General features: G+C 45.9%; 1 protein-coding gene and 1 long non-coding RNA gene across 3 annotated transcripts; one reads left to right on the top strand and one right to left on the bottom strand.

Moving 5' to 3' along the window:
- The first annotated feature begins 330 nt into the window (after nt 1-330).
- LOC132541400 (uncharacterized) lies at nt 331-658 on the top strand. The gene is made up of 2 exons (XR_009552598.1): nt 331-480; nt 575-658. It is a non-coding gene; the product is annotated as an uncharacterized LOC132541400 (long non-coding RNA).
- Nucleotides 659-1,260: 602 nt separating this feature from the next.
- Nucleotides 1,261-24,730, bottom strand: SYPL2 (synaptophysin like 2). 2 transcript variants are annotated; one of them, XM_060201949.1, is made up of 7 exons: nt 24,153-24,730; nt 23,772-23,846; nt 10,973-11,097; nt 8,601-8,802; nt 5,507-5,698; nt 4,090-4,174; nt 1,261-3,939 (listed from the first exon to the last, which is right to left on the bottom strand). In XM_060201949.1, the coding sequence occupies exons 1-7, from the start codon at nt 24,204-24,206 to the stop codon at nt 3,545-3,547; spliced, it is 1,128 nt and encodes a 375-aa protein (XP_060057932.1). In that variant the 5' UTR covers nt 24,207-24,730; the 3' UTR covers nt 1,261-3,544. The 2 variants fall into 2 exon arrangements, with proteins under 2 accessions (XP_060057932.1, XP_007529393.2); XM_007529331.3 differs by lacking the exon at nt 4,090-4,174 and having other exon boundaries at nt 3,653-3,939; nt 24,153-24,723.
- Between the last annotated feature and the right edge of the window lie 1,744 nt (nt 24,731-26,474).

The raw sequence follows: 26,474 nt of genomic DNA on the forward strand, positions 1-26,474 counted from the left end.
GGAGGTCCTAGCCGACTAGACCGAGATCACCTGTCAGAATGACAGAAGGCCAACTCATCTCCCAGCCAGAGCCAGCCCCGGTACTGAGGTGGCTAGGAGGCTGCTGGTGTTTGCAGCATTTCTGCCAATTTGTCTCTCCTACTGAGCTCAGCGATCGATACCCTGTACTGCCTCTGCCCAAACCCGGCTGGACCGACTCCATCCATCACCTCGGTTTCTTCTTCCTCTCCTCCTCCTCTTCCTCCTCCTCCTCCCCTCTTCCTCCTCCTCCCCCCTCCTCCTCCCCTCTTCCTCCTCCTCCTCCCCTCCGCCTCCCCTCCTCTCCCTCCTCCTCCTCCTCCTTCACCTTCTTCTTCAATGAATATTTACTCTGCTGGAAGGACTGCTACAGAGCTGTCTATGGAGATTTCTCATAAGATCTGTCATTTTCCTTGTGAAGGCCTGGAAAATACATTAATCATCCAGCTCTTTCTTCTTATGGTAACATTTCTTTCCACCCTCACACAATCTAGAGACAAAAGCCTTTCTCCCGTTACATCAGAAAAGAGATACTAATTTTCTTTTCCCTTCTCAGCCCTTCACATCTCACCTGTATTAATTCCTGCCACTAATGGAAAACCAGAGTGGAGGCAAAATAAAAGTCAAGGTCTGTGACTTCGAGACCTCATACTTCTCATTTTTTGCCCAGGGAGGGTTTAAGTACTTCTTCAAAGATAATCTCTGAGGGCAGAGTCTTAACCTGAGAACCACAGGTAATCTCTTGGGGACCCAGGAAACTGGTGAAATTGGATTCAGGAAGCTAACGAAATTCAGTGGTACCAAGAGTATTTTTCTAGGCAATGTAAATGTGGCCTGTGACTGTCTGGAGGCAGAAGGTAAAGGTGCAGGTTTATTTAATAAGAACCTGAGGTTAAAAGGGCAAAAGTGTATGGGCTCTCTATTCCTAACACGCTCTGGGTCACAGGTGGTAGGAGAGCAAACAGAAACAATATCATAGAAGCCATTATCTCTTGCCTTTTAAGTTTTCTCTGAATTTGCTAATGAGTTTGAGTTACTTTGGGCTAAATGATGCCACCAAAAGAAGAGATATCACCCAGCTGGGGTCTGCCAGAGACAGCTCCACAACCTGATACCTCTTGCTTGGGGTCCAGAGTAGAGAGGAATGGAATGATGTCTTTGGTGGAAATGCTTACGTTTATCCAAAAGCTTAAAGCAAGAAGAGAAAAGGGGGGAGGGACCCCCAAAGGGCTTCAGTCTTAGTTCCTTCATGGCAAATGCTCAAAGCACTGTTTATTTAGATATGTAATAACAAGCACCAGAAAAACAACATGCAAAATTCTCTTCCCACCCCTGATCTGCTATCGTGAAAGTAGTACACCTATGACCACAATGGTGGAAGGAACTCGTGTTCTGGAAAGGCCATAGGTGGGTACCCTAGCAGGGTCAGAGCTTACTAGGGTAGAGGGCAAACACCCTGCATGTTGGCCTCCTGCAGCTGCTGAAGAAATCAGATACCTTCTCCTACCTCAGTCCTCAGCAGGCAAAGTGCTGATGCCAACCCTGGTTGTGGGACATGAGTCAGTCCTATAAGAACAGCCCTGCCCTGGGCACTTGGCCCAGCTCAGTACTCTGGAGGTAATGAGGTCAAGTGGCCTCTACTCTAAGAGTGGCCTCAGAGAGAGGCCACAACCTAAATAAGGTTCCTGCTGAGAATAAGGCAGCTTCTAACAAAGAGAGAGCCTCTTCTTTTTCTAGTTTAACAAGAGTTCTAGTCTAGGAGTCCTTGGCAAAAGTGTGGAGCCCTTCCCATTCTCCTTCCCTAGCTGAAGGGTCAGATGCTAACTTTGACCCTAAAGTGAGAACACTTTATCCACCATATTTCAAGTAAATATTATATATACATGGACTCCAAAGAAAGTTCCAGTCGAAGCTTCTCACTGACCATCAGAGCGGCCAGCCTAAAGAAAAAATGAAGTCCACCCTCTTTGTTCTCTGTCTTTCCAAAACTACAGATGAATCTGTTCCCTTCATCCTCAAGTAGCCATGAGGACAGCTCAAGACAGAGTGAAGTTCGGGCTTAGAAACACTGTCATCTCTATCTTACTTCACTCCTCAAATCCCTTCTACAAAATCTAAAAAACAAAAATTCATTCTTTTGCTGAAGGACTCTGCAGCATTAGGAGTATATATAATATATCTCACATTCATCTTACCACATGGGGGGAATTCTGACCCAAAGAAGAAATGATTGATGTATAGTCAAAAGTCCTCAACTCTTGGGCACCCCAGCAAAGCACACATTACTGTGGATGACACTCAGGGATGTGAGGAGGGTGAAGGGGTTGACTCAGTACTGCAGAGAGATTGGCACAGGGCACATTCACCTTTGGGATCAGTGAGTTAATTGGCACTGATTTGGAAAATGACTGGATTCTTCCTGCTTCATCCTTTCCCAGGCAGTCCTGTGACCAGGGCAAGCTGAAGTATTTTGAGTTGAGCAGGAGACTGCTGACTTTTACCTTGCTAGCACTGACTCTTAGGCCATGGGGTTTAGAGAAGGACTGAAGGAGATTTCAGAAAGAGGAGATACACCAAGGAAATTATGGAACTGGGTCCCAAAGTGAAGAAGCACCAATAACATTAGCCTGCCCTGGACTGAGAAGGGGATGGAGCCTGGGAGAAGTAAGGAGCTCAGGGAGGGCTGGAAGGGAAGAGGGAAAAGGTATCTTTTCAAAAAGGTGAAGTGGGGAAGTGTGAAAGATGGGTAAGGGGAATAGCTCAGGGCAACTCAACCTTATGATGGTCCTTTAGGCATTTTGAAGTCTCAACCTGGCCCCATCAAGGGAATGACAAGAAGGCTTAAGCAGACTTCAAAAAGGATCTTAAATGCCTCAGACCCAAAAGGCTAAGAAAGGGAGATAGACATCTGAAATGAAGATGCTGCTCACCCCCTCACTTTGTGACCCAAGTGAGCTCAAATCCCAGGAGGATGACAGAGAAGAAGGGATTTCTAGGGCAACTGTGAGTTTAGAGGATTGGTGAGTAGTGTTCCAGGCTGGGTGTCTGGGAGAGGTGAAGGAGCAGAAGAAACTGATCCCCTAGCAGGTTGCCTGGCTCCAGAATCTTGAATTTGCAATTCAGTTGCAATTCATCTGCTGTTTTACCTTCACTGAATCTAAGCCTCTTCAGAATCCTTGACAGGACTCTGGTCTAGGCTAGTTGGACTGGTGATGGGCACTGTGTATGGGCAAACAAAAGGGAGTGTGGGAATCGGTTTAAACCGGGGCTGACAGGAGAGCAGGGCAGACACAGGGCCTAGGTGACATCTACTGAGGAGGGGCCACTAAGCCACAAGTGGGCCTTTCATGCAAGGAGCCAGGGAGAAGTGTCAGCCAGTGTCCCCTCCCCCACTTTTATTGAATCTGGGTAGGTAGGTAGGAACCAGATGGACTCTGGCCTCCTGTCACCACCCTTCATTTCCTGCAGCAGCTCATTCTCTGAGGCTGTGAGGGCACAAATAAGACCCCAAGTAGGATGCCTGGGTTCAGCAGTAGACAAGAAGCACATGAGCTCCAGCATCTGCTGCTCCAGCAAGAGCAGGGAGAGAAAGCCATGGGGAGAGCCACCCAGGCTTCTGGCAGCTGATGCCTGCCCACCAGTCCATGTCCCAAAGCTCAGAGCCCCGAAGGATGGAGGAAGGGAGTTGGAGGAAGGAGAGGAAGAAGGTCCTGGATGCCAGAGGAGGTGGTCGAAGAGGTGCTGTCCTGTTCAGGAGGAGCCAGGTAGGGTGGCTTACTGCTTCTCCACAGCTCCCTGCTCCACTGTACTCTCCTGGCTGGGGCCCTGGTCTTGGTCCTGGCCCTGCCCATGCCATGGGGTCTCCTTGAACACAAACCAACAGTTCCCGGCCCACAGGAAGAAGTTGATAAAGCCAAAGAGCTGTAAAGACATCAGGGGACTCTGTGAGACTGGGGGGAGAAGGGAGTGTGTGGCAAAATTGAGGGTAGGGAAGCAGCAAGTGGCGAAAGAGGCACAGAGAGCTGGAAAGACAAGAAAGCTGGATGCAGAGGCAGAGTTCAAAGCCATCACCTGCTAAGGAGTTCCCTGATGAAAGATCAAATTCTGTCCTCCACATGTACTCCAGGTATGACTTGGCTACTTGTAGAGCCTGATCCTGGAGTGGAGCAGTTGTACAAAGTGTAGTGAGAAGTAAGGAGTTCTTTGTGGTGGGGGCCTGATCCCTTTCTTGCCTACTAGGGGGTGGGTATGGTCAGAACTATGGGTCCAGCCAGGACTTTGTTGTTGTTGTTGTCTTCTTCCTCCTCTTCCTCCTCCTTCATTTTTACCAAAGTATTTTTTATCTCTGGTTTATTATGGTGTCAGGGATTGAACTGGAGACCTCAAGCCTCAGGCATGAAAGTCTTTGTGTAACGTCATATGAAAGTCATTATGCTGTCTCCACAACTCTATATTCAATTTTTTTATTCCAAATTTAAAAAGAACAAGAAATATTTAGGGGAATATGTACTGATGTCTGAATTCCTTTGAAATGGATGAGATTAGAAGTATATGGATTGATAGATGGAGAGATGTATGAGTAAGCCAGTCTTGTAAAAATGTTCAGGGGGCTTCTAGGTGATGAGTATGTGGGTGTTCATTGTAACATTCTTTCAACTTTCTCTGTGTGGAAAAATTTAACAATAACATGTTGCAGGGGGAGTGGATTTAAAATCTCTTAGCAGGGTTTCAGCAAGGTCTAGAAGGCTCCCTGGTGTACAGGCATCAAACTTTTCCACTGCTGGGTCTTGGTGTGTGTGTGTGTGTGTGTGTGTGTGTGTGTGTGTGTGTGTGTGTGTGTGTGTGTGTGTGTGTGTGTGTGTGTGTGTGTGTGTGTGGGTGTCTCAGCCATTTTCAGGGGCCCAAGTGGCTGAGGTGATTGGGGGCATTTAAAAACCTCTGGTCTCAGCAGTCTGATAGGGAACTATTTTAATGCTCTAAAGGTTAGGTTGGCCCAAGGCCAGCTAAACCCTGTCCCAGAGCCCCTTTTGGTTTGGAGACCCTGTGACAGTGAGCCTTCTTACTTATTCTGGGTCTGGTCCCAGTTGTGAGCTCAGACAAAGCACTGGACTCCTTCTCCATGTGTTCACACACATACACACGCACATGCACATGCACATGCACATGCACACAAGTATCTACTAAGAAGCAGGAGTGGGAAGCCACAGAGAGCATGAATGGAAGTGCAAAGAAAGGAGAGTAAGGAGAGAGGGTGTAGAAGGAAGATGACACATGAGGCTAAGTGGCTCTCGGAATCCCCAAAATACCTTTTCATGGAGGGGAGCAGGAGCAGAAGCAGGTGCAGGGGACAGTGGCATCAAGTGCTGAATATCCGAGCTATGGGGGAACATGCACTCTGTGCCTCTCCGAATCTGCTAACTGGGACAGGCCTGGGCAGCAGGGACAGTGCTGCCTGCCTTGGACCCTCTTCACTGGCCTCAGTTCTCACCACAGAGATGTTGGCCAGACCCATGGAAGGTGTGGCCCCGGCACTGCACACTGCTTCCTCTCCATGGCACACAGTCATGGCTGCTATCAGGCTAGATGGCCGTGTGGCCCCCTTGACATCGGACAGACCCTTGCCCCAGGCAGCGGCAGCGACCAGCCAGAAGAAGGTAAAGGAGACAGTCACACAGAAGTCCTAAGAAGAACAGAAGCACAAGAAAGTCACTCAAAGGGTGACCCAGGAGGTGTCACAGTAGTTACAGAGTTGGATTTCCAAGCACGAAGTACAGAGATCAATCCCTAACATCACATATGGCAGAGTGATGTTCTTATTCTCTCTCTCTCCTTCCCTCCCTCCCTCCCTCCCTCCCTCCCTCCCTCCCTCCCTCCTTTAACCAAAGCACTGCTCAACTCTGGTTTATGTTGCCGCAGGGGACTGAACCTGGGACATTGGAGCCTCAGGCATGAGAGTCTCTTTGCATAACCATTATGCTATCTACCCCCCCCCCCACCCTTAGAACTGAAGCCAGGTAACAGTGGACTAAACCCAATGTCACTCTCAACCCCAGGTGACCTAAACTCCCCACTCTCCCTTCCAGTCTTTCTCTGACCACCATTGCTTAACTACAGCTGATTACAGAGTGAGGGCAGACTGCAGGAGTATGTCTGGGACAAGGACACAGTAAAGGGGAAACGATATTAAAATCTAACATTTAGGGGCCAGGAGATTGCTCACCTGATAGAACACATATTTTACCACATATGAGAAGTCAAGTTTGAACCTGTGGCACACATGAGAGTATCATATCATGTGTGGCACCAGGGGAAGTTTCGTGAACTATAGAGTGTTTTATAGTATTTCTCCCTGTCTTTCCCTTTTTTCTATGCTCTATCTCTGTAATGTGTGCACTCAACCAGGTGTGTTACTACCTGCCCCCTTATGCTCTTTCTCTCACTAAAATTAAAAGAAGAGGAAAAGGACGGGGCAGGGGGGGGAATCCACTGGGAGTGATTAAATCTCACAGGTGGGACCAGGTTGTGGTGCACCCAATTAAATGCACGTTTCAATATGCAAGGACCCAGGTTCAAGCCCCCAGTTCCCACCTGCAGAGGGAAAGCTTCATGAGTGGGGGCAAGGATAGATAGCATAATGGTTATGCAAACAGCCTTAGGCTTCTAAGTCCCAGGTTCAATCCCCTGCACCACAATAAGCCAGAGCTGATCAGTGCTCTGGTTAAAAAAACAAACAAACAAAAAAAACTTCATGAGTGGTGAAGTAGTACTGCAGGCCTCTCTACTCCTTCCCCTTTCTATCTTCCCCTTCCCTCTCAATTTTTCTATGTCTCTATCTGATAAATAATAACTAAATAAAATTTAGAAGAACAAAAAAAATCTCACAGGTGCAAAACACCAGCAGAAAAAGAGAGAGAGAGAGAGGAGAGAAAGAGAAAAGCTCTCTCTAGCATTGTGCTCTAGAAGGTGAAGTGACTTTCAAGCAGAAGGTCCTGAGTTCAATCCCCAGTAGCACATGTACCAGAGCAATATCTGGTTCTTTTTCTCTTCTCTTCCTCTCATTAATAAATGAATAGAATATTAAAAATATGTTATGCCAAAGAACAAAAGAAAATTTGCAGGGGATTTACTACATACAAGGCATTTTACATGCATTTTCATCTTATCCCCTAAAACACAAGGAGCTAGGTGTTATTTTGCCCATTTTACAATTGAGAAAATTGAAGTTGACTGAGATAGATAAGTAAACGTCATTTTAAAAAAAATATCTATTTATTGGGAAGTTGGTCCATAGAATAGCGAGTTAAGTGCATGTGGTGTGAATCGCAAGGACTGGTGTAAGAATCCTGGTTCGAGCCCCTGGCTCCCCACCTACAGGGGAGTTGCTTCACAACCAGTGAAGTAGGTCTGCAGGTGTCTATCTTTCTCTCCCCATCTCTGTCTTCTCCTGTCTCCATTTCTCTATGTTCTATCCTATCCAACAATGACATCAATAACAACAACAATACCTACAGCAACAATAAAAAAAAAAACAAGGGCAACAAAAGGGAAAATAAATAATAAATATTCTTAAAATATTTATTTATTTTCCCTTTTGTTGCCCTTGTTTTTATTGTTGTAGTTATTATTGTTGTTATAGTAACTCTCTTTTTAAAAAATTTTTTTAAATTATTTATTTATTTTCTCTTTTGTTGCCCTTGTTGTCTTTTTATTGTTGTTGTAGTTATTACTATTGTTGTTATTGATGTCGTCGTTGTTAGGACAGAGAGAAATGGAGAGAGGAGGGGAAGACAGAGGAGGAGAGAAAGATAGACACCTACAGACCTGCTTCATCGCCTGTGAAGGGACTCCCCTGTAGGTGAGGAGCCGGGGCTCAAACCGGGATCCTTATGCCGGTCCTTGAGCTTCGCTAACCCGCTGCGCTACCACCGACTCCCAGTCACCCTCTTTTAAAAATATTATTATTAGATTAATTTATGAGCAAAATAAAGTGAGGGAGAAAGAACCAGAGCGCCACTCTGGCACATGCTTTGTCAGGAGCTGAACTTAGAACTTCATACTTGAAGATCCAGTGCTTTATCCACTGCACCATCTCCAGACCACATTTTTTTTAAGAGCACTGCTCAGCCCTAGTTTATGTTGGTGCCAGGGATTAGATTTGGGACCTTAGAACCTCAGGCATGAGAGTCTTTTGCACAACTATGCTACCTTCCCTGCCTGAGGATAAGTAACTTTCCACAAGAACCTAGCTAAGAAGCATCAGTGCTGCGGTTTGAACCCAAGCAGTCTGACTCCAGAACATGTTCTTAGAGCTGCTGTTGGGCTTCCTGAGAGTAGAACAAGGGATGGACAGTGGTGGAGGCAGAGTCCTGAGATTCAGGCCTTGCTCTGGCACAAGGGATTGTGGGAATAGAGCGCTTGAGAGACCAAGAGTTCAGGGCTGGCAAGGAGATTCAGGAGGTTCCATACATGGGGATCAGGGATTAGGAGAATCCCCCATCTTTATTCTCCCCTCAGTCCTGACCTCAGCCCCCGAATGCACATCTCAGTCCCTCCACCCATTCCTCCAGCCTGAGGCCACTCACCACCAGTGGGAAGCGTTTGTTCTCCGTGTAGAGCTGGTGGAAGCGCAGGTAGAGGACCAGTGCAGCCATAGTGTAAAAGAAAGAGAAAATGCCCAGGGTCACAAAGAACTCAGCAGGGGCAGAGAAGTCCCCCATGAGATGCATGGTCTTGGAAGTGGAGCTGTCATCACAAAGGGGCATCTCATACTGGACCCGGTTCAACCTGCAGGTGGCAGAGGAGACAGTCTGAGACTGGGTTACCCTCTTGCTATAGCAGAAGTCATCCTGTACTAAGAATCCTGGGGCTCACTCCAAAACCAAATGGGATTTTTAGGATGAAATGTTTCAGGGGGGGCTAGGGAGGACCTTGTAGTCAGAACAGGAGTTCCCCTGGAACTCTGGTCCAACCCTCTCTCCCATTCAGCTGGCACCCCACACCCACCCACTCTTCTCAGAGAGGATAGCTGTGCATTTCTTTCTTTCTTTCTCTCTCTTTTTTTTTTTTTCCCCAAAGCAAAGAACCACTGACTTCTGGTGAGTATAAGGTTTGAACCTGAAGTTCTGTCTGCCTTAGAATCCATGGGCAGAGCCACTATACCAGCTCTAGATGTGCATTTCTAAGTAACTCCATGGCCTTTTAGGCCCACAATATATACAGCTCACTACTCCTGGTAGCCCACTTCATTCTGTGCCTGGGAAAACATAGAGGGCAAGTCAAAGTTGGTATCACCCATTCTCAGGTTGTTTGTTTGTTTGTTTGGCCTCCAGGGTTATTGCTGGGGCTCGGCACTATGAATCCACTGCTCCTGGAGGCTGTTTTTTTTTTTCCTTTTGTTGCCCTTGTTGTTGTTTTTATTATTGTTTTGTCATTGCTGTCATTATTGTTGGATAGGATAGAGAGAAATCCAGAGAGAAGGGGAAGACAGAGAGGGGGAGAGAAAGATAGACACCTGCAGACCTGCTTCACCACCCGTGAAGCGACTCCCCTGCAGGTGAGGAGTTGGGGCTCCAACTGGGATCCTTATGCCAGTCCTTGCGCTTTGTGCCATGTGCACTTAACCCACTGCACTACTGCCCAGCACCCCAGTCTCAGGTTTTATTCAGGCCTTCCCAGAGACTGGAGAAAAGCAAGCATCTGACTTATTGACTGACATTAGAAATTTCCAGAAAAGTAAGCCCCATTTCCATTTATCTCTAATCATGTACTCCCTTCCCCCTGCCCTGTGTAGTTTTCCATATACCAAAAGAGTATTAACTTCTTTCTTAATTTTTTAAAGAATTTATTTATTCATGAGAAAGATAGGAGAGAGAGAGAGAGAGAAATAGCACTAGATATCACTCTGGTAACATGTGCTACCAGGGATTGAACTCAGGACCTCATGCTTGAGAGTCCAATGATTTATCCACTGTACCACCTCCCAGACCACTTAACTTCTTTTTTGTATATAAATTTTTATTTTATCAAACTGTATTTGATTTGATAGAACAGAGAGAAACTTAGGGGGGAGACAGAGAAGGAGAGACTGAGAGATGCCTAAAGTACTGCTTCTCCTCTCATGAGACTTTCCCCCTGTAGGCAGGGACCTGGGGCTTGAACCCAGGTCCTTCTGCATGGTAGCACATGCACTTAACCATGTGCACCACCACCAGGACCCTAAGAGTATTAACTTCTATCTCCTGGCCAAGATGATATTCCTGGTATTCTAGTACTACTAGGTAAATACCGCACAGCAACTCTTAAGGATCATAGCACTAATATCTTCCCCATAATCAGGGTAGGAGGCAGGCTGCTGTGCATTGAGAAGCCTACTAACTTGCCCAGACATTTTAAGCCTTCATCCCAAACAGTAGAAGTTCTTTCTTTCTTTTTTTTTTTTCCTTTTGTTGCACTTGTTTTATTGTTGTTGTAGTTATTATTGTTGTTATTGATGTCATTGTTGGATAGGACAGAGAGAAATGGAGAGAGGAGGGGAAGACAGTGAGTGGGAGAGAAAGATAGACACCTGCAGACCTGCTTCACCGCCTGTGAAGCGACTCCCCTGCAGGTGGGGAGCCAGGGGCTTGAACCAGGATCCTTACGCTGGTCCTTGCACTTAACCTGCTGCGCTACCGCCCGACCCCCAGTAGAGGTTCTTTCTATAGGAGCTGTTGTTATTGTTGTTGGTTATTGAAGGGACTGAAGGAGTATCCCAACTATGACCTGTCTCAGCATCCCTGTCTGGTTCCTATTTAGTCTGGGTGTCTGAAATTTTCAGAGGGCAGGATGGAAGGTGCCTAGCTATTGGAATTCTAATGGAATCTGGAGAAGTACATGGAAAACAGTCTTTAGGTTTACTGGAGGAGGAAGAAAAGATCAAGCAGGTCCTGGCAGCCTGCAATAAATTCCTGCTTACCTGAAGGGATAGCCGAATGAAGCAATGATGGAGCTCACATCCTTGGCCTCGTTGTTGCAGCGAACCATTGCTCCTGTCTCCCCGCTGTAGGAGCCGCAGGACCCGAAGGCGAAAATAGCAAAGAGCTGAGGGAGAGCAAAGCCTCATTAGAGAATCAGAATGGCCCAAATGGTCATGTTAAATCCTTTCAGAAACAAGCTCTGACTCAGCAGGTGCAGAGAGGGGATGGGATGCGCAGGAGTCCCACCTGGTCAGGGACCCATGACTTCCATTGGTCTTCTAGCCCTAGGATGCTGTGTCCACTGCACAGGGGACTGGACAAGCCAAATAAATAAGGCTGACTTTGAGTGATGTCAGAGAAGGTAGACAAAGAGAGAGGAAACAGACAGTTTTCAGGTTCCCCTGTTGTATCTGACATTGGGGACCAAAGGAAGCCTGCTTGAGATAATGGCTAAAATAGCAATTTAAGCTTTTAGAGACTTGTAGCTCTGGGCTGGGTGGTGGCATACCAGCTTAAGCACAAGGACCCAGGCTCGAGACCCTACTCCCCACCTGTATGGAGAGGAACACTTCATGAGTGGTGTAGCAAGGCTATAGATATCTCTCCGTCTCTTTCCCTCTCTAATGCCCCCTTCTCAATTTCTATATCTCTATCCAAAATACACTGGAGCCAAATGGTGGTTACACCACATGTTACAATGCACAAGGACCCAGGTTTGAGCCCCAGTTTCCATCTGCAAGGGGAATGCTTTGCAAGTGGTGAAGCAGTGCTGCAGCTGTCTCTCTCTCTCTCCTTCTCTATCATTCCCTTCCCACTCAATTTCTGGCTCTCTCTAACCAATAAATAAATAAAGATTAAAAAAAACTTGTAGCTCAAATCTGACCTTAAATCCTCCCTACCCCCTGCAAGAGAAAGCCATTCTAGAAATAGCCTCCCCTGTACCAACCTAGATTAGACAAACATGACTCCGATTTCTCCTTTGAACCAGTCATCAAATCTTGGTGTAGTCTGGAGAGATAGCACAGTGGTGATCTGAAAGGACTTTCATGCCCAAGGCCCCAAATGTCCCAAGTTCAATCCCCAGCACCCCATAAACCAGAGCTGAGCAGTGCTTTGGTAAAAAAAAAAAAAAAAATCTTGGGCAGGGGTAGATAGCATAATGGTTATGCAGAGATACTCTCATGCCTGAGGCTCCTAAGTCCCAAATTCAATCCCTGCATCACCATATGATCAGTGCTCTGGTGGGGTGGGGGAGGGGGAGTGCTCTGACTCTCTCCCTCGCTATCGCTCCCTTCCTCTCAATTTATGATCGTTTCTATCCAATAATTAAAGATAATAAAAATATTTTTAATTATTTTATTTATTTATTTTTTTGCCTCTAGGATTATAGCTGGGGCTTGGTGCCTGCACCATGAATAGTCAGTCCACTGCTCCTGAAGGCTATTTTTTTCCTTTTGTTGCCCTTGTTGTTTATCCTTATTGTTATTATGACTGTTATTGCTGTCATTGTTGTTGGCTAGGACAGAGAGAAATTGAGAGAGGAGGGGAAGACAGAGAGTGGAGAGACAAAGATAGAGACACCTGAAGACCTGCTTCACTACTTGCGAGGCGACCCCCCCCTCAGGTGGGGAGCCGGGGGCTCGAACCAAGATCCTTATGCTGGTCCTTATGCTTCGTGATCCTTGCGGTTGGCGCCATGTACGCTTAACCTGCTGCACTACCGCCTGCCCCCATTTTTAAAATTCTTGATGAAACTTTGTTGGTAACTTCTGTGGCGGTGTCTCTAGAGGGGACAACTTTTACCAAGCCTTCAAAGGAACCAAGCTGTAGTCCTCTGGTCCCTCCAGCCAAACTTCTCTTCCCCCAAAGGCACATTTTCTTTCAGCTTTGCCCAGAAAAAAGTCCCCTCCACCTGCCTTATCAGCCTCTGTGGTTCCCCATGTAGTGTTGCCCTTTGTAACCTGTTGGTGCTGGCATTTCAGAGTTAAGAACCAGAGGCATTTCCTACTACTACCAGAACTGTTTTCCTCACTATATTTCCTAAACTTCCCATCTTGGGTGGAATGAAATTCCCTCATCCTATTATTTTCAAATCTTTTTTAAAGATTTTTTAATATTTATTTACTTATTCCCTTTTGTTGCCCCTGTTTTATTGCTGTAACTATTATTGATGTCATTGTTGTTGGGTAGGACAGAGAGAAATGGAGAGAGGAGAAGACAGAGTAGGAGAGAAAGACACCTGCAGACCTGCTTCACCTGTGAAGCAACTCCCCTGTAGGTGGGGAGCTGGGGGCTCCAACTCCTAAGGCTCCAACTGGGATCCTTACACCGATCCTTGCACTTTGTGCCAGGTGCGCTTAACCCACTGTGCTACCACCCAACTCCCTTTCAAACCCCCCCCCCCCCCCCCCGTGGAAACATATGTTTGGCTAGAAAAGATGAGAAATTGGAATCCTTATCCTCCCACATTTTCTGCTCTGGCCCAGTCTCATCTCACGTGCACTTACCCATTTTATGTATGTGATGTGTTTGTTTGTTTTTGGCAGAGTCATGAACATGAGTGATTTAGTGACTTCACTGCTCTGGCTTGCTTCCCCCCCCCCCCCCCCATTTAGACAAGGAGGGAGAGACACTACAACACCAGAGCTTCCTCTAGTACCATATCACCTTCCAGGTGGTACTGGGGCTTGGAGCTGGGCTCTGCATATGACAAAGCAGGAGTCCTACCTGGTGAACTGTCTCTCTGACTCCATGATGTGAGCATTCTTATTAAGCAGTAAATTTATTTATTTTTGTTATCTGGTGATCCAGAGTTTAGAATAGACAGACTTTATGCACATCATTTTGCTAATTCTTTTGTTTGTTTGTTTGTTTTTTGCCTCCAGGTTTATCGCTGGGGCTCGGTGCCTGCACTATGAATCCACTGCTCCTGGAGGCCATTTTTCCCGTTTTTGTTGCCCTTGTTGTTGTTATTGCTGTTGTTGTTGGAAAGGACAGAGAGAAATTGAGAGGGGGGGAAGACAGAGAGGAGAAGAGAAAAATAGACACCTGCAGACCTGCTTCACTGCTTATGAAATGACCTCCTGCAGGTGCGGAGCTGGGCCTGGAACCGGGATCCTTGCACCTCTCCTTGAGCTTCATGCCATGTGTGCTTAACCCACTGTGCTACCTACCACCCGACCCCCCATTTAGCTAACTCTTTTTTTTTTTTTTGCCTCCAGGGTTCTTGCTGGGGCTCGGTGCCTGCACTATAAATACACTGCTCCTGGAGGCCTTTTTTTTTTTTTTTTTTAATTTTGTTGCCCTTATTACCTTTGTTGTTGTCATTATTATTGTTGTTGTCATTGTTGTTGTTGAATAGGTCCTTGTTGCCCCGGTCCTTGTGTGCTTAACCCACAGCACTATCACCTGCCCCCCTTATCTAATTCTTGATGTATTATAAAGACACACCTGAATTAAGAACCTGGAAATAGGGCTAGGGAGACAGCATAATGATTTTGACAACAAACAACAACAACAAAAGCCCCAACAACCTTTCAGAGGTCGGGTGGTGGTGGTACACCTGGTTTGAGAGCACATATTACAATGTACAAGGACCCAGATTCAAGCTCCTGGTCCCCACCTGCAAGGGGAAAGCTTTGAGAGTGGTGAAACAGCGTTGTAGGTGTCTCTGTCTCTACTTTCTTTTTTTTTTTTAACCAGAGCACTGCTCAGCTCTGGCTTATGGCAGTGTGGGGATTGAACCTGGGACTTGAGAGCCTCAGGCATGAAAGTCTCTTTGCATAATCATTATGCTATACCCCAACCTTCTACTTTCTTTTTTAAAAAATATTTATTTTATTTATTTATTCCCTTTTGTTGCTCTTGATGTTTCATTGTTGTAGATATTCGTTGTTGGATAGGACAGAGAGAAATGGAGAGAGGAGGGGCAGACAGAGAGGATAGATAGACAGAGAGGATAGATAGGCAGAAAGATAGACACCTGCAGACCTGCTTCACTGCTGGTGAAGCAACTCCCCTGCAGGTGGGGAGCTGGGGGCTGGAACCAGGATCCTTATGCTGGTCCTTGCGTTTTGTGCCACGTGCCCTTAATCTGTTGTGCTACTGCCCCACTCCCTGTCTCTACTTTCTATCACCCCCTTCCCTCTCAATTTCTGGCTGTCTCTATCCAATAAATAAAGCTTAAAAAAAAAACTTTCATGCCTGAAGCTCTGAAGTCCCAGGTTCAACCCCCATCAACACCATAAACCAGAGCTGTGCAGTGCTCTGGTACTGAAAAGAAGGGAAGAAAAGAAAAGAAAGTGGGGGGTTAAGAACTTGGAAATTGGGGGTCGGGCGGTAGTGCAGCAGGTTAAGCGTACATGGCCCAAAGCACAAGGACCGGCATAAGGATCCCAGTTCAAGCCCCCAGCTCTCCACCTGCAGGGGAGTTGTTTCACAGACGGTGAAGCAGGTCTGTAGGTGTCTATCTTTCTCTCCCCTCTCTGTCTTCCACTCCTCTCTCCATTTCTCTCTGTCCTATCCAACAACGAAGACATCAAAAACAGTAATAACCACAACAAGGCTACAACAACAATGGCAACAAAAGGGGAAAAAATGGCCTCCAGGAGCAGTGGGTTCATGGTGCAAGCATTGAGCCCCAGCAATAACCCTGGAGGTAAAAAAATAATAATAATAACTTGGAAATTGTAGCTCAGAAGGTGGCTCAAGTGGGTAAAGCATTGAACTCCCAAGCACAAAATCCTGAGTTTGGCCCTTGGCATCACATGTGCCAGAATGATGCTCTGGTTCCCTCTGTCTTTCTCTCCTCCTCTCTCACTCTCATAATTAAATAAAACTTTAAGGGGTGGGGGGTAGGTAGCATAATGGCTATACAAAGAGACTCTCATGCTTGAGGCTCCAAAGTCCCAGGTTCAGTCCCCCACCATAAAACCAGAACTGAACATTGCTCTGGTAAAACAAACAAACAAACAAACAAACAAACAAGAACCCTGGAAATCCGGATTCAAGTCCTGGCTTTATCACTTGTTAGCTAGGTGACATATGGTAAATTGCTTTGCTCTCTGAATCAGTTTTTCCTTTTCTTTTTCTTTCTTTCTTTTTCCTTTTTTCAGTTTTTCTTATCTATGAAATAAGGGGAGTTGAAGAAGGTATCCAGAGTCCTTTTCTGTAATCCTCTTGCTCTCTGGGGGTAACACCATAAGTTGCTCTTGGCTGGACCTACTGGCAGCTGTGCTCTGCTCCAGGATGGTGTCCAGCACCACTACCCTCACTGCCCTGTCTGGCCTGGCTCTTCTCCACATTGGAGCCACTGACCTCTCTCCAAAGGTTATAATGGATGCCTCTCTGTTTCCAGGAAGTTTTGTTCAGACAAATGAGAATTGTCTCCATTTCAAACAAAAACACAAACTTCCAAGAAAGAGAGAGTTTAACCTCTTTCTATTGCATGAATAACCTCCTCCTTCGACTTACATCACATATACTATAAGACTGGAGAGAGAGCATAATGGTTGTGCAAATGAAGACTACTGTAGGGCCTTGTCTGCTCATCTCCTTTGCAATTCTGGAGGGAAGATAACCTAAAGCCCCAGAATCATTGTGTTTCACATACTCCAGGGTGCCTCACTGGCACAACAGCAAAGTTTATCCAGTTCTCCCACTGGGATTCTCTCACCTCTTGTCAGCTCTACGGGTCTCTGATTTCTTTTAGAAGTTATTTATTTATTATTGGATAAAGACAGAGAGAAATTGAGAGGGGAGGGGAAATAGAGAGAGAAAGAAACAGAGAGACACCTACATCCCTGCTTCACCACACATGAACTTTCCCCCTGCAGATAGGGATCAGGAGTCAAGACCTGGGTCCTTGAGCACTGTATTGTATGCTTAGCCAAGTGTGTTACTGCTTTGCCCCTTAGAAGTTTCTTTATCCCTGGGAGTCGGGTGGTAGCACAACAGGTTAATTGCATGTGGTATAAAATGCAAGGACCAGCATAAGGATACCGGGTTGAGCCCCCGGACCCCCACCTGCAGGGGAGTCGCTTCACAAGCAGTGAAGCAGGTCTGCAGGTGTCTATCTTTCTCTCCCACTCTGTCTTCCCCATCTCTCTCCATTTCTCTCTGTCCTATCTAACAACGATGACATCAATAATAAAAACAATAATAACTGCAACAATAATGAAAAACAACAAGGGCAACAAAAGGGAAAATAAATAAATAAATAAAATTAATTTTAAAAAAAAGTTTCTTTATCCCTCTTAGATCCTGTCAGCTGGGACTGGAGACAACTACGGTGTCACCTTCTAGGAGGTGGATCTATTTTGACCCATTGGCAGTGAACCAGTGAACTCCAGCTCAGTATAGGTATTCCTAACTTGGGGAAATGAATTATTATTTAGGGAGCCTTCCCTTCACCTCATAGGAACTCCTATGAGGAAGGTTTGTGGAAAGATGACACTTGTTTCCCATCTTCTGTGTGCCAGGCACTATTCTAGGCACTGCTACTTAGCAGTGAACAAAAAACCAAACCTTTCAGTCTTCATGGAATTTATCCTCTAGAGTTGCACTATCCACAACCATAGCCACTGACCAAATGTGGCTATTTCATTTAAATTAAATGTAAAATTTTGCTTCTTAGTCTGTTTCAAGTACTCAGAAGTCATCTGTGACAACTAGAAGGTACCAGATGGAACAATACCAATTGAAACTTTTTGCCAACATTGTTTTAAGTCCTGTTATGTCTAGATGATCACCGTAAGGTGCTGAGAATTCCGAAGCCTCAGTTATGATTTCTCTGAGGGCAAAATGTACCCCCTAGTAATGTTAGTATTAACTGTATTCTCTTCTGCTCTAATTCTTTGCAAGTCAGGAATTTCTAGCTCCTTGTTAACTCTTCATTAATATGAAGATTATATTATTAAATCTGAGCATCTCAGAGACAATAGTGCCAGATAAAGGACACCTGTATAATCAGATGATGGGGAAATGCTGAGGAGACTCTCTTGAATCCATAGTACAGCAGAACAAAAAGAGACCTCAGAGGTTACCATACCCAATGGTCTTAAAACTGAAGTGCCAAAAGATTAAGTGACCTTCCCAACGTCACATTTAGCCATTGCAAAAGCCAAGTTTAGCACTTACAATGCCTAAATGGGATCTGTCCAGTACTTTTCCTATTCACCCACCCATTCATTCACAGACATTTACTGAACATCTACTCTGTAAAGGCATTAGAGACGTAAAGATGAATAAGAGAGCCTGCTCTCAGATAGTTTATTTCCAGAACCAGGAATGCCATGCTCAGACAACAAAGCATTAACAGAAGAAAATGTCCCATCAGGGAGTCGGGTTGTAGTGCAGCAGGCTAAGCGCACCTGGCGCAAAGCGCAAGGACCAGCATAAGGATCCCGATTCAAGCCCCCGGCTCCCCACCTGCAGGGGAGTCACTTCACAAGCAGTGAAGCAGGTCTGCAAGTGTCTTTCTCTCCTCCTCTCTGTTTTCCCCTCCTCTCTCCATTTCTCTCTGTCCTATCCAACAACGATGACATCAATAATAACAACAATTAAAAAGGGCAACAAAAGGGAATAAATAAATAAATATTTAAAAGAAAAAGAGTAAAAAAAAAAAAAGAAGCAAAGAAAATGTCCCATCAGAGAGTTATAAAAGCCTAAAAGGAAAAATCTTTACTGTGAGTTGAAGAGATAGTTCACCAGGTAGGGCAGACATCTTGCCATACAGTGACCCAGATTCATAGGAAGCTCTAATACTATGGTGGCTCTCCATCTCTCTGTCTCTCTATCTGAATGAAAAAGCAGCCTGGCATTTATCCAGTGGACACCCAAATACTAATTAGAAGAGACATAGCACCCCTGTGTTCATAGCTTCAATATTCACAATAACCAAAGAATGGAAGAAGCCTAAATGCCTATCAACAAATGCCTGACTATAGAAGTTATAGGATATAATTCCAAGGAATATTACTCTGTGATCAAAAAAAGATGATATTGTGTCCTTTGGGACAAAATGGATGGAACTGAAGGGGATTATTAGTGAACAAGTAAAGAGATGAAAGACAACTGCCAGGTGGTTTCACTCAAATGTGGAATCTAGAGATCTGATTCACATAAACTTCCCCCCCAAAAAAAAAAAAATCCAAATGAACTATGGTGATTATACTTGTGGGGTTGAAGGATAGTGATATAGAATTTTGGTGTTGGGTGTAGTGTGCAACTATACATTGTAACCTTATTATCTTGTAACAAACTATGAGTAACAAATAAAAAATCATTTTTAAAAAAGCAGCCTGGGTTTCTGGGAGAGATAGCTCAACTAGTAGAGCACTGGACTTGCATACCTAAGGTTTCTGGTTTGATCCCTGGTGCCACACGTACCAGAGTGATGTTTTGGCTTCTCTGTCTTTCTCTTTCTCTCTCTCTCGGTCTCATGTGAAACTCTCTCTCATATATAATAAACAAAACAAACTTTTGTTTTAAACCAAAACACTGCTCACCTTTGGTTTATGTTGGTGCAGGGGAATGAACCTGGCATTTCAAATTATCAGATGTAAAAGCCCTATTACATACTATCTTCTTGCCCCTGCCCCAAACAAGACAGAAAGAAAAGAAAAAGTATCCCAGAGTAGTGAAATTACATATATGCAAGCCCCTGGCTCCACAAAAATAAATTAGTCTCTACTTTGTGCAGGAAGAATTACAAGAAGTGAGGGAGTAGCCTGAATTGAGATACAGGGGCAGAAAGACACCCTTGCCCAGCCCACCCCCCTCCATCCTCTATACCTTCCCTTACTACCAGGTGAGGAGTCAGAAATAACCAAGCACAAGACTCTGAGTTGAATAAGCTGGCCATACAGAACAGGAGGCAAGGTGGTGGGCTCACTGGAACTCTGACACCAGCCAGTCTTCTTCCCGTTAGACTTGGTATTGTGCGGGGTCAGCGATCTTCACACATAGCTCTCCACCCCTTCCTCCTCTGGCTCCTGCAGCTCTTTTGAAATGCTATCACAATAACTTTGCCAGGTGAGAAGTGACAAACACACACACGCACACGCACACGCACACGCACACGCACACGCACACACACCCGCCCCATCCCCGCCTCCAGAGTTGACTGGCTTGTTAGTGAGGATCCTGTATAGGCCTGCAGAACACTAACACCCCATCAATGCTGGGCACAGAGAAGACAGCTTTCCCCCAGATCCCACCCCTGTTAGCACTCTGGTGCTATTTTCTCACATTTCTCACATTTACGGAAGTAGGTTCTTTTCTTTTTTAAAAAATTTACTTCTTTATTATTATATTTATTAATGAGAGGGATAGGTGAGAGAGGAGGAACCAGACATCACTCTGGTACATGTGCTGCTGGGGGTTGAACTCAGGACCTCATGCCTGAGAGACCAACATTTTATCCACTGTGCCATTTCCTGGACCACAATTTACTAATATTTTTACTGAAACACTGAGCAGCTCTGGTTTACAGTGGTATAGGGGATTAAGCCTGAGACTTTGGAGCCTCAGGCACAAGAGTCTCTTTGAATAGCCATTATGCTATCTACCCCCACCCTTCCTCTTTTCTCTTTTATTGCCTTTATTTAATTTTTTAAAAGATTTGTTTATTTATGAGAGGAAGGAGAAGGAAGAGAACCAAGGTATCATTGACACATATGATGCTGGGATCTAACTCAGAACCTCATACCTGAGAGTCTAATGCTTAATCTACTGTATTATCTCCTGGGCTGCTAAAGTAGCTTATGTTTATTCCAGAGATTCTGGGGCTAAATAAGTGATTTTGATAAGTCAAAATGAATTTTTGACCAGAGATCTCCTAGTCAAAGATAACATGAATTATTATGGAAACAGTGACTGAGTAAATCAAGAGATTCTTTTGTTTCACAATGAAAATTTGGCATTGACATTTGGATAACTTCACTACAGGACACATCTAGCTGACAATGTGAATAAGGGGAAAATAGCTTCCCTTTAGACTTCTATGGTAGGGGCCAGCACTGCGCCAGGAGGGAAGGAATCAACACTTACCAAATATTTCCTGGTCTGCCAGGCCCACCAAGGTCTTCCTAAATGTATGAATGCCTTACAGACACTTGTCCATAGATCCTCCCAGTGAGCCATTGAGAGGGATCTCACCTTTATTAACAGAAAGGGATTGGAGACCCATTAAGAGTCTGTCACTTGGGTGAGATAGCATAATAATTGCGCAAATAAATTTTCATGCCTAAGGCTCTGAGGTTCCAGGTTCAATCCTCAGCACCACCATAAACCAGACCTGAGCAGTGCTCTGGTCTCTCTATCTTTCTCTCTCTCATTAAAATAAATAAAATGAATATTTTTAATTTGTCACTTACCCTGAACTTCACAGATAAAAAGCAAAAGTGAATTTAAACCAAAGCCCAGCTAAATTCAAAAAGTCTGCCTTTTTTTCTTTTCTTTTTAGGTCTTCAATAATTGGTCTATGCTCATGCCATATAATTAGCTTAGTATAGACACTACAAGAGTCCAGAATTAAAATTGATATGAAATTAGGTAATTCCTGAATAGTATTTTTTTTCCTAATTTTTGTTAGCGATTTGATAGTGAGCTAAAAATTACAAGGTATTAGGGATGTAGTTCTTCACCACTCCTACCACCAAAGTTCTGTGCAGTTAATTCCTGAATTTTAAAAAGAAATTCTATGCCAAGATCTTGACTAGTAAAATAAAATAACATTATTTCCACTCAGGGATCCAGTAAAACATTTGCTTTTAAATTTTTTTTCTATTTTATTTGATAGGACAGAGAGAAATTGAGAGGGTGGGGGGAGATAGAGAGGGAGAAAGATAGACACCTGCAGACCTGCTTCAGCACTTGGGAAGCATTCCCACTGCAGGTAAGGAGCAGGGGCTTGAACCTGGGTCCTTGTTTGGGTCCTTATGTGCACTTATTCAGGTGCACTTGTCCAGGTGTGTCACCTCCCAGCCCCTCCTTTTTTAAAAAAATATTTATTTATTTTACCAAAGCACTGTTCAGCTCTGGGTTATAGTGGTGCAGAGCACTGAATCTGGGACTATAGAGACTCAGGTATGAGAATCTTTTTGCATAACCATTATGCTACCTCCCCTGACTTTGCTTTTTTATTTTATTATTAGTTTTTGTAATTATGACAACAAAAAATTCAAGTATCATCTAATAACTGCAAGATTTGTATTTTCTTTTTAAAAAATATTTATTTATTTATTCCCTTTTGTTGCCCTTGGTTTTTTTTATTGTTGTAGTTATTATTGTTACTGATGTTGTCACTGTTGGATAGGACAAAGAGAAATCAAGAGAGGAGGGGAAGACAGAGAGAGGGAGAGAAAGACACCTGCAGACCTGCTTCACCACCTATAACGCGACTCCCCATGTGCCTCCAGTACTCAAGAAGTGGATCAGAAATAGGGAAACAGGGAAAGGTGAAAAGCTGTGTCAGCAGTTGGTTCAACTGCTCAAGTCAATAAGGATTGTGGAAAGTCCCAGAGTTTGTACTTGGGAATAACCCAGGCTGATAGCCCCAGTCAGGATCTCAAATATCCAGAGACAACCCCAAATGTACTACTGGCTCTGAATTCAAGATTTGTTGATTCTCATCCAAATGATGCTTTTGGAATTAGTGACACAGTGGTAACTTGTCTTCAGTGAGTTACAAGCCCTTTAGAACTCAGTCCTCAGTATTAACAGTAATCTACCCTCTAGCTGAATTTTGTGCTAGACTAACTCAATTAACATTAAATTATTAGCACACAGTTTGGTGTGTAGATCATCCAACTTAAATTTCTTCTATGGAAGTGCCTTAAATGCTTCCAACAAATTTCTGTGATTTGACAGAGCAACTGTACCTATCCACATTTCTCACTTGTACCCAGGAGGCCTTGGGCACTGGGAAGGACAAGAAGCATATAGATATCTCCAACTGCCAGTGAGACAAGAAGAGGATATTTCTCTTTGAACCAGAACAGGTGGAAGAGACTGAGACCCAGGGCAAGTGATTTCTTCAAGGTCAAAGTCTAGCTGGAAACCGTGGTTCAGAGAAATGATTTAGTCAAGGTCACATGGATGGAAGAGGCAGATCCAGGTTTGAAACCCACGATCCCAGCTTCCCACATCAACCCTCTGCCTATTCAACGAGCTATATTTCAGTACCACTGTGACTTTGATTCTCTATTTTTCTTGCACTTAATTCTAGAGCCGTGAACGCCATTCATTCAACCATCCACTCCCTCCCTCTGTCATTGGAATCCAGATTATTCTAGTGACAGTCAGTCAGGATCCTGGAGCCTGTGGCCACTTCTATGGTCAGCCATGTCTTGGTGGGTTTGGGGGGCAGGGGATGTCCATGGTCTGCCTCCCTCCCCTTTTCACTGCCCTAGGCGCAGCTGTCCAGTTTCAGTGGTGGAGAGCGGACCTCGTCCCCGTGTCCTCTCCCGCCCCCCTCCGCCACCCTGGAGTGGTATGTGCAGGATCAGAGTTCTGGAAAGGTTACACCCGGGTCCACTTGACCAGATGAAATGTGAGCGCCCCGAGCAAAGGCTCCTTGCACATAGAAGGACCGAATCCCAGGCTCCGCATGCCTGCCTCCTCACCCTCTTGCTACCCAGTCCGCCCATCCCCCGCCCACCTGTCGCCGCCCCCCCTCCACTCTTCCGCCCGGGGCCCTTACCTTGGCACCTCCCCACCCACCCCGACTCCGTCCAAATTGCTTGGGATCAGCGTCACAGCTCAGGCTCCCGAAATAGCTCCCCCCCAGGAACTCACCCACTGGAGAACTTTGATGAAGCCCAGGGGCTCCTCCAGCCGCCGCCAGCGCAGCCCCACGAGCAGGCGGTCCACCTGAGAGACAGGGCGGGGCGGGGGTGAGGGCCCGGGACCCCTGGGGGCGCCCCTGCCTCTCCCCCCTCCGGGGTGACGCGGTGCAGGGGGCGGGGTGGGTGCCCGGAACCCCCGGGGGCGCCCCTGCCTCTCCCCCCTCCGGTGTGACGCGGTGCAGGGGGCGGGGTGGGTGCCCGGAACCCCCGGGGGCGCCCCTGCCTCTCCCCCCCCCCCCCCGGTGTGACGCGGTGCAACGGGCAGGGTGTGAGGGCCCGAGACCCCGTCTGAGGAAGGCCCGCCCGCAGGGTCCCGGGGGCGCAGGGCTACCTGCTGGCGCGGCGACTTGTCCGCGGTGCGGCTCGAGCTCTCTGTGGAGGACATGCTGGCGCGGCGGGGCGGGGGCGCAGCGCGGGGGCTGCGGGGACAGCGGCGGCGCTGGGGGCTGCGGGCCCGCGGAGGCGAGCGCTGCGGGAGCTGGGGCGGCCGTCGGCGGCCCGGGATCCAGGCTGGCGGGCTGGGGCGCTACTACGGGTTTGGGTGGAGGCCGCGGCTGCCGAGCTGCCCGCCGGCTGCAGAAAGCCCAGGAGTCCGATTCAAACTTCTGTCAAACTCGGGAGCGCACCGGGCGGCGGGTCACGTGGCGCAGGGGGCCCTCCCCCTGGGCGCTGCTCTCTACCCCGCAGGGCTCCTTAAAGGGACCTGTGGCCTCCGCAGGCGTCGCGGTCGCCAGGACTCAACTTTTCTGGGAGCCGCCGCACAGTTGCTGAGACCTGCAGCCAAAGTCACGGGCAGCCCTGTGTCCCGGGCGCGCGCTAGGCCACTTCACTCCCGACTTCGCCGAGTTTGCAGCCGCGCTGTCTCCTTCCCGCAGCACCAGCATGCTCAGAGCCTACAGGGTTGGCTTGTCTTGCGTGTCTCTCCTCACCGCTCCTTTCCTCTCCTCTCTTTTCCTCTCCTCTCCTCGCCTCTCTTTTCCTCTCCTCTCCTCTTTTCTTCTCTTCTCTTTTTTCCTCTTCTTTCCTTTCCTTTTTCTCTTCTTTACTTTTTTCTTTCCTTTTCTTTCTCTTCATTTTTCTTTTCTTTCTCCACTGGGCAGACAGAGATAGAGAAACAAGGGGAAGAGAGGAAAGAATGGGAGAAGGAGAGGGAGAAAGAGCTGGAGAGACAGCATAATGGTTCTGCAAAAGCTTTCTAAGCCTGAAGCTCTGAGGTCTCAGATTCATTCCCTAGCACCACCATAAGCCAGAACTGAGAAGTGTTGTGATCTCTTTCTGTGTGTATCTTTTCCATTGTATCTATCCTTTCTCAATAAAATAAGCTTAAAATATTTTTAAAAATTTAAAAGAGAGAGACAGAAACCTGCGGAGCTATTTTACAGCTCCTGAAGCTTAGTCCCTACAAGGGGGAGAGGGGGTTGGGGACTTGAACCCGGATCCAAACTACAGGATTTTCACTAGGCATCATCAGTGTCGAAATAAGATTCTGAACTTTATGTTAGCTAACCCTTGCTTGACAAAATCATCATCGAGTTAGTACAGAGAAAGGGGTAATAAAAATTGTTTGCCGGGGCCGGTTGGTAGGGCAGCGGGTTAAGTGCACATGGCGCAAAGCTCAAGGATGGGCTTAAGGACTCCAGTTCCATCCCCTGGCTCCCCACCTGCAGGGGGATCACTTCACAAGTATTCAAGCAGGTCTGCAGGTGTCTATCTTTCTCTTCCCCTCTCTGTCTTCCAGTCCTCTCTTGATTTCTCTCTGTCCTATCCAACAACACCAGCAGTAACAACAACAACAATAATAACGATGGCAAAAAGGGCAACAAAGGGGAAAAAATAGTCTCTGGAGCAGTGGATTCCAGTGGATTCATAGTGCAGGCACCAAACCCCAGCAATAACCCTGGAGGCAATAAATAAATAAATATTGCTTGCTTTGTGTTCTGTCCAGTGTGGTGTTTTTGTTTATTTGGTGTTGGTGCTGGGAATCAATCCCAGGACCTTAAAGATAAACTCACTATGCTCCCACCCCTATAATTACTTAATAACAAAGGCAATTTGTATCTTAGTGACTCAAGCTATTTTTCTTTTGAAAGTAGAAGTTTAATGTCCTTTAGAACAGTTATCATTACTTAAATAAAAATGGTCTTTAAATAATGAGGAGGGGTGGTGGAGAAAGACTTTGTATTGAAATGTTAATGTTGTTGTGATCAACCATAATTTGGCCCCAAATTTTCTTTTAAGATTTGTTTATTTATGAATAGGAGAGAGAGATAGAGAAACTGAGTATCACTCTGACACATACAATGCCAGGTATGGAACTTTTGCTGAGAGTTCAAAGCTTTATTCACTGCACCATCTCCCACACTACTGTCTCTAGTTTTCAAAAACTGCTAGTCAGTAACCCTGCTGAAAAATACACGTTCAATTTACCAGAAAGTAAATGTATGTACTAAAACTTTAAGTGATTCATTTAAGGTTACTTATGGAGCCAATTGCCAACAATTTCTTTCTCTTTCTTTTTATATGTTTATTCATTTATTGGATAGAGACAGAGAGAAACTGAGATGGAAAGGGAAGATAGAGAGGGAGAAAGATACTTCCAGTCCTACATCACTGCTCATGAAGCTTTCTTCCTGGAGGTGGGGAGCAAAAGCTT

The sequence above is a fragment of the Erinaceus europaeus genome, chromosome 11, assembly GCF_950295315.1.
Source record: "Erinaceus europaeus chromosome 11, mEriEur2.1, whole genome shotgun sequence".
In the NCBI taxonomy this organism is placed as follows: Eukaryota; Metazoa; Chordata; class Mammalia; order Eulipotyphla; family Erinaceidae; genus Erinaceus; species Erinaceus europaeus.

What these genes read in the sequence shown, in the direction of transcription:
- SYPL2 (XM_060201949.1), bottom strand. Translation starts at nt 24,206, where the DNA reads ATGTCCTCCACAGAGAGCTCGAGCCGCACCGCGGACAAGTCGCCGCGC. An exon ending in ACAAGTCGCCGCGCCAGCAG is followed by an intron (nt 23,847 to 24,152) that starts GTAGCCCTGCGC and finishes CCTGTCTCTCAG; the next exon opens with GTGGACCGCCTGCTCGTGGG. An exon ending in ACAAACGCTTCCCACTGGTG is followed by an intron (nt 5,699 to 8,600) that starts GTGAGTGGCCTC and finishes TGTTCTTCTTAG; the next exon opens with GACTTCTGTGTGACTGTCTC.